Source organism: Saccopteryx leptura, chromosome 2 (assembly GCF_036850995.1).
Source record: "Saccopteryx leptura isolate mSacLep1 chromosome 2, mSacLep1_pri_phased_curated, whole genome shotgun sequence".
NCBI lineage: Eukaryota > Metazoa > Chordata > Mammalia > Chiroptera > Emballonuridae > Saccopteryx > Saccopteryx leptura.
This window is the reverse complement of record NC_089504.1, coordinates 183934419-183942323: the sequence shown is the minus strand read 5'-3', so window position 1 is coordinate 183942323 and position 7905 is coordinate 183934419. Positions and strand designations below refer to the sequence as shown.

At 46.1% G+C, this 7905-nt stretch overlaps 1 protein-coding gene and 1 pseudogene across 1 annotated transcript in view; one reads left to right on the top strand and one right to left on the bottom strand.

Annotated features, from left to right (window-relative positions):
* Positions 1 to 59: 59 nt before the first annotated feature.
* The window catches only part of ITGA5 (integrin subunit alpha 5), a 30441-nt gene continuing 22595 nt past the window's right edge, over positions 60 to 7905 (top strand). The window contains exon 1 of the mRNA XM_066369684.1: positions 60 to 358. Within this exon, the coding sequence (XP_066225781.1) occupies positions 126 to 358 (233 nt within the window). The 5' untranslated portion in view covers positions 60 to 125. The remainder of the gene's footprint in view (positions 359 to 7905) is intronic.
* On the bottom strand, positions 5453 to 6499 carry LOC136393245 (protein XRP2 pseudogene; annotated as a pseudogene).

The window sequence follows — 7905 nt, the reverse complement described above, 5'->3', positions numbered from 1 at the left end:
CGGCCGTTGGGAGGAGGGCTCAGCCGGGAGTTTGGCAAACTCCTCCCCGCGTTGAGTCATTCGCGTCTGGGAGGTTAGGAAGCGGCTCCGGGTCGGCGGCCCCGGGACAGGGAAGAGCAGGCGCTATGGGAAGCCGGACACCGGGTTCCTCTCTCCACGCCGTGCAGCCACGCTGGGGCCCCCCGCACCGACCCTGGCTGCTGCTGCCCCCGCTGTCCTTGCGGCTACTGCTGCTGCTGCTACCGACACCCAGGGTCGGGGGCTTCAACTTAGACTCGGAGGCCCCAGCTGTGCTCTCTGGGTCCCCGGGCTCCTTCTTCGGCTTCTCGGTGGAGTTTTACCGGCCGGGGACAGACGGGTGAGTGAGGAGAGTTGGCGGCAGGATGGAGGGGGGGGGGGACGCCTGGAAGGTGGGGGCGCGGCTGAAGTCTGGAGGGGACCAAAGCTTGAGTTTGAGAGGCGGAGTTTGGAAGGACCAGGGCTGGAGTTAGGGGCCCACGCTAGAGTTGGGGGCCCGCGCAGGAGTAGGGAGGGGACAGTGTCCGGCGTGGAGGGGTGCCTGGAGTTTGAGATCGGTGGGGAAACATGTATGGGGTGGGGAGAGGACACGAAGTTGGAACCTGGAGAAGTCTGGGCAGGGGTCTCGGGGTCAAGGGAGAGGTGCGTGAATAGAGGGCAGAGGGTCTCGGGCTGAGAACTGTGAGCTGCCGGGAACCAGGCGGATGGGGACGAAGAGTGGTCGCGGAGGCCGGGAAGGGTTTTTGGAGCACAGGGAAACCTCAGGTCCCCAAGGGCCATTGTGCAGAGAGAGAACTGTTCGAAGCAGAATGAACTGTGTGTAGTAAGAGGGAAGTCGGAGGCTGAGGGGGCCTAGAGGTTAAATGGGGGCCAGCCTCATCCTCCCCTCCCCCCTCAACTCAGACTGTGCAAGACCGGGGGGGGGGGGAGACGGCGGCTCCCCTTCCTTTCTCCTTGGTTTCCTATTCTGCCCTCCACCCCCAATCTCTGTTCAAATGAGGGGATCCGGGAACTTGGGGAGAGTCTCCGGACCCTGGCACTGGGGGAGCCGGGACCGGGGGTGGGCTCAGTCAAGGGCGGGTGCTCGGATGTGTCGGGAGGGGTGTGTGTGCGCGCTTGAAGCGGGGTGGGCGGCTTCCCTCTTCCTCCGGCTCTGGGAGGAAGAGAAAAGCTGGTTTCCTGTAGCTTGTGAGCTGGAGCTGAACTGAGACCGGGAATTCTGGGGCTGGGGTCGGAAGCTGGGGAGACGCGGGCTTGCTGGGCCCAGGAGCGCCAGAACACAGGACAGCAGAGATTGGGAGGCTCAAAGAAGGATCCTCAATCCCAGCTCAACAGGGTGACCATCAGACTGGACCCTAGGCGCCCGGAAAATGGGGAGCCCGCAGGCATAGGAAAACCGAAGTTGGAGCTGAGACATTAGAACTGGGGTTTTTATTTAAATATGGGGGTTGGGGGATTGGGAAGAGGGAAAGGTAGCTAGCTGCTCCTGGGCTGGGATGGGGACCCCTAGATGCCAGATTTTTTTTTTTTTTTAGTGTTAAGCCATTTTCCTTTTAATGACATTTATTATAAATCCAATTTTATAAACACTAGATAAATTACATACAAAAGCTATACATAAATATACAGAAGCAAAAACAGTACTAAAACTTAAGCAGTACTTTCAACACAAGAGAAATAAACTAATATAATGCTTATACATGTAAAACTTAAAAATTACTAATTCATGAGTTCAAAAGCTATTCAGAAATGAAATGTAGTATATTATAACTACTATCAAAGTTTTAGAATTATAGAAACAACAACAGCACTACTTATTTTTTTTTAATATTTTCAAACATTTGGAAGACTAATGCTAGCTTTAAAAACAAATTAGACTTGGGCAAAAGCTCTTATTTAACTGAAGAATATAAATTTTTTTTTTTACAGAGACAGAGAGAGAGAGTCAAAGAGAGGGATAGACAGGGACAGACAGACAAGAATGGAGAGATGAGAAGCATCAATCATTAGTTTTTCGTTGCGCATTGCTACACCTTAGTTGTTCATTGATTGCCTTCTCATACATGCCTTGACCGCGGGCCTTCAGTAGACTGAGTAACCCCTTGCTCAAGCCAGCAACCTTGGGCTCAAGCTGGTGAGCTTTTGCTCAAACCAGATGAGCCCTCGCTCAAGCTGGTGACCTCGGGGCCTCGAACCTGGGTTCTCTGCATCCCAGTCCGACGCTCTATCCACTGTGCCACCGCCCAGTCAGGCAAAGAAGAATATAACATTTTAAGCTTTGGTTAATAGATGCTAAATTTAGTGGAAATTTAAAATTAACATCTCCCTTATATGTTATATTTCTGAGTTTTTTGCTAAAATACCATGGATAAAATAAAGAACTCAATTTACAGCTTTGCATACCATTGTATTATTTTGGGGGGAAAACAAAAAGTACTGTAATTAAGTGTGAATAATGTAGTTTAATAATGTAATCATGACTAAACGGAACATGTTTAGTTTAGCTTAACTATGAGGGAAATTTTAAAAGTTTTTTATTTTTCTACTTTAGAGAGAGACAAGGGGGAGAGAGAGGTAGAAACATCGATTTGTTTCTGTATGTGTGTGCCCTGACTGGGAATCGAACCTGCAACCTTTAGATAACAGGATGATGTTCTAACTAAGCAAGCTATCTTGGCCAGGGCAACTATGGGAAAAATTAATAACCTGTGACCATTAATTGCGATGCTCATTTGTAAATTATGATCAAAATTATATTAAACCTGTCACCAATTTTTATTTGAATCTTATGAAACTATATGATTTAAAGGAGAGGTTGATTAGTATATATAGACTGCTCTATAAAAAGACTGAAATGATGCAATGCTAATGGTTAGCACAAGGCTAGGCACAGGGTAAGTGGCAAATATTACTAATTTAAAGTGAAAAGTCCTTTAATATATTATTTCTGGACATCAGCACAATTTGATGTATTATTTATAAATTAATATGAAAATAACAAAAAAAAGCAGTTTAAACACAAAATTATATTTTTAGTAGCAATCATCAGAGAATTTTTTTTACAAGTCACCAGTCTTAGTTTTATCAAAATAGAAGTAAAATTAAGGTTCCTTTTAAAAATAGACCTATTGCTACATGCAATGTAGATGGCAGGTTCAGTCACTTCACACAAGAACAGCTTCCCAACATCTTCTGAACTGATGACTTCAGAGTACAACAAGCCTCTTAAACACAATTTTCTCTGATGACTGAATCAGTGCATCTAGGGACTGGGTCCAAGAATTGGACTTTTAAGCAAGTATGTGTCCCCTGCCTCCTGGTAAATTATTATGGTAAACTAATTTGGAAAACAATACTTGAAAGCAACCAAAATAATTTTATCATGCTTGAACATTACCTGAAATGAGTGGCATATCTAATGAAAGTCAATTTTTTTTTTCTAATGAAAGTCAAATTTATCTACCTTTTTAATCTGCATAGCTTATTATTATGCCTAAGTATTTCTTACCTAAATATAACAAGGGGTTTTTTTGTGTGTGTTTTTTAAGAACCTTTTTTTTTTTTTGTATTCTTCTGAAGTTGGAAACGGGGAGGCAGACAGACTCCCGCAGGCGCCTGACCGGGATCCACCTGGCACGCCCACCAGAGGGCGCCGCTCTGTTGCGACCAGAGCCATTCTAGCGCCCGAGGCAGAGGCCACAGAGCCATCCCTAGTGCCAGGGCCAATTTTGCTCCAATGGAGCCCTGGCTGCGGGAGAGCAAAAGAAAGACAAAGAGGAAGGAAAGGGGGAGGGGTGGAGAAGCAGATGGTCGCTTCTCCTGTGTGCCCTGGCTGGGAATCGAACCAGGGACCCCTGCATGCCAGGCCGAGGCTCCACCACTGAGCCAACCGGCCAGGGCTTAATATAACAAGGTTTTGTTCTAATTCTCTTAACATCCCTCAGGAGCTGATAAAACAGTAATCACCTTTTTGAAAACTGCAGGTGTTTTGGCTTCTACAGTTTTAGTGTTACATATACTTTCTCTTATCAGAAAGCAGAAAAGTCATTTAGCAGTTGTATTCAAAAATTAAACAGGGGCCCTGGCCGGTTGGCTCAGCGGTAGAGCGTCGGCCTGGCGTGTGGGGTACCCGGGTTCGATTCCCAGCCAGGACACATAGGAGAGGCGCCCATTTGCTTCTCCACCCCCTCCCCCTTCCTCTCTCTCTCTTCCCCTCCCACAGCCAAGGCTCCATAGGAGCAAAGATGGCCCGGGCGCTGGGGATGGCTCCTTGGCCTCTGCCCCAGGCGCTAGAGTGGCTCTGGTCTCGGCAGAGCATCGCCCCCTGGTGGGCAGAGCTTCGCCCCTGGTGGGCGTGCCGGGTGGATCCCGGTGGGGCGCATGCGGGAGTCTGTCTGACTGTCTCTCCCCGTTTCCAGCTTCAGAAAAATACAAAAAAAAAAAAAAAAAAAAAAATTAAACAGGGTGAAAGTTATTCAAATAATTATATTACAGTCTTCAAACAGCTATACTATCATCAGTTAGTAGAGTTACTTGAAAACCAATTATCAAACACCAATTAATTTAAAAATTCAGTTTATGAAGCTTTTTGTTTTTTTTACAGAGACAGAGAGAGGGATAGATAGGGACAGACAGGAACAGAGAGAGATGAGAAGCATCAATCATCAGTTTTTCGTTGTGACACCTTAGTTGTTCATTGATTGCTTTCTCATATGTGCCTTGACCATAGGCCTTCAGCAGACCGAGTGACCCCTTGCTCGAGCCAGCGACCTTGGGTCCAAGCTGATGAGCTTTTGCTCAAACCAGATGAGCCCGCGCTCAAAACTGGCAACCTCGGGGTCTTGAACCTGGGTCTTTCCGCACCCCAGTCCAACGCTCTATCCACTGCGCCACCACCTGGTCAGGCTCAGTTTATGAAATATTATTATGTCAAGTCCATGTACAAAATCTCATTTGCCATATTATACAACTAGAAAGCAATTCTTTGACTGGATATGTGTACATGAAAAAATGCACATAGGTTCATTCTAACTGATAAACTAGTAACAAATCCATCTAAATTAAAAAAAATAAGCAATGGGATGTATTCTCAAACAAATAGTATGAAGCACTGAGGAAAGTTTAAATTATCAGAGATTTGAAAGAATGTTTAGTTAGGATTAAAATTATGAACTGGTAGCCACTTCTATTTTCTAATGACAGTATCATATGCAGAGAATCAAAACTGCAAGCTTATTGAAGTGGGTTAAATAGTTTTTAAGCTAATTAAAACTGCTTAATTTAAAATGAACTATTTTTGAACCTCAAGTAAATGATGCAGTATTCAACAATTTACTGAAGAATCAGCTTTAACAATTTTAGCCTTGGTAAAGCTATTTCTAATACAGAAATTGAAAAAGGGTTTAATACCAAGTCCCTGCTTCCACAATGCACTTCACATTCTTATCTGTATATCAGCAAAATTGTAGAAGTTTTCTATATCTTTAGATGCTGCATCCTGGTTTGCTGATATATATGTCTTGATCCCCCTGAATATTTCGTTGACGATTATTTGACATGCTTCTACAATGACACCTCCATTAAATTCTAAGGCAATAACAGGACCTCTGTTCACATAACGAATGAATTCAGGTGCTCTTCCTCGAAAAACCCTTTTAGCATCCTCAAGTTTCATTGGCATTTCCCTTGTGTGAACCAGGAGAAAGCCTTCTTTAACCAGCTCATCAACTAGTCTCCTGGCATTTGCAGTAGTAAAATCACTAGCAAATAATACCACTAAGCACGATTCGTTACTAGACTTCCATCTGTGACCGTGAGTTACAGGAACAACACTTTCAGTTGCTTCTGTGGAAATATGGACAGTTTTGAATTCTTTGGTAGTAGGTGGAGGAACACGGTGGCAAATAACAGCATTTTCTGGAAGAATGCCCCAGTTGAGTTCTCCTGGCACAGGTGTAAGGTCATGGATGTTACTCCAGTTATTATTGAAGACATTTAGCCCTGCTTCTTTGAACTGCAAAGCTAATTCAGGGTAGTACCACTGAAAACAGGCAAACTTGATATTTGTGGAAAACTCAATAATGGGTTGAGTATTGCAAAACAAAAAGAATTCCATCTTTCTACAATCTCGCACACAAAACCGTTGACAGGCTAGCGCGGAATGGCAATCTCTGCAATTCCGAAAGAACACGCTGCCTTTCACAGGTCCCAGAAAAATGATGCAGTTAATACAGTCATCAACTGTAATTGTAGCAGAGTGATCAAAAATATAGATGTTACAGTTCTCACAGTCTTGAATGATAAATTGTTGTCCTGAAACCTTCCCAGGTAAGCGACCCACTGTTTCATTCTTCAGTCTACTGAACATGTAGTTTCTCGGGTCAATCTTCCCGCACTGATCCCAGCTGTACTGCTTCAATGTCTCCCTGCCCTGGCGCTGTGAGTCTTTACCATTCTGTCTTCTGGAGAAAGAGCAGCCCATTTTCCCGGCCCATGGGTCTCCCGACCGCTGCTCTTTGCCGGCCCGCTGGCTCAGCTGTCTCCTGTAGTGTGACATGAACCCCGGGCGCCTGGATACCACGGCTCCCCGGATACCGCCTCCCAGAGCCTCCCAGCAGCTCTCAGCCTCAGTTCGCCTGCGAGGCCTAACACCCCTTCTCTTTTTTCCCACTCAGTTGCCCCGACGACCCGCCCAGATGCCAGATTCTTGATCCTCCATGCTAATCCCCTTTCTCCTACATCTCTGGGCTCTGAGCTTCCCACTGCTCCCCTCACCCACCACCACCCTCCCAATCCCTAGTCTTACGGTTTGATAGGACCTCTATCAGAGGTGAGCTGTTTTTACACCTGATACAGTTAACTGATCTATACTCATTTTATTTAATTTTTGGAGAAAAGGATTAATCTAGCTAGTTCAGTTGGGGTGGAAGTGGGTTAAATTTCTCCATTGTCAGAGGACCTGGGGTTGGGAAAATAAGAAAGATAGTTAGGTCCTAGCTACTCAAGGTCCCCACCCAACCCCCTGGCCTCTTGCCCAAACCCCATTGCATCACCCTGGCTTGGAACCTCTCTGCCAGGCCTGCTGTCCCCAAAGCCCCCTCAAACTGCTTACCACCCTAATGGAGTAGAGAAGAGGAAAGAAGGGAGGGAGAGGTGGGATCTTCCCCCATATCTGGGTAATCTTCCTCTCACCCCACCCCACACCTAACAAGAGTGTCATCCCCCTTTTTTTTTTTTAAGACTTTATTTATTCATTTTAGAGAGGGGAGAGAGAGGGAGAGAGAGAAGGGGGAGGAGAAGGAAGCATCAACTCCCATATGTGCCTTGACCAGGCAAGCCCAGGGTTTTGAACCGGCAACCTCAGCATTCCAGGTTGATGCTTTATCCACTGCGCCACCACAGGTCAGGCAAGTGTCATCCCCTTTTAAAACACTCCTCTAAAACATCTGGGCTTTCACACATTTCTGGTTCCCTCAGTGTCTATCTGGCCCCTGGCCATTATGATCCCAAAGTCCCTAAAGCTCTCCTAAAACAGAACCCAACATTTTCATCTCTTCCCCTGCCCCTTCTCACCTCTCCTTCTAAAAGAACCCAGGTGTCCAGCTTGCACTCCTCCCTCTTTCATTTTCTCTTGACAATACAGTCTTAGAATAAGACTGAACCTTCCACCTCCCCAGTCACTTCCCTGCCACCGCAGCTGAGCTGTCAACCCCCTTCTACATACAGGGGGCAAACATAGCCTTTCACCTGGGGCCATCACTGGAGAGGGAAGGCCTCAGTGTTCTTGGTCCTTCTGCATCACCTCTCATACTGGACATCAAAACAGCATCAAAGGGCAAAGGGAGCACAAAAGAGTTTGCATGGTAGGCAAGAGCCACGCCTTAAATC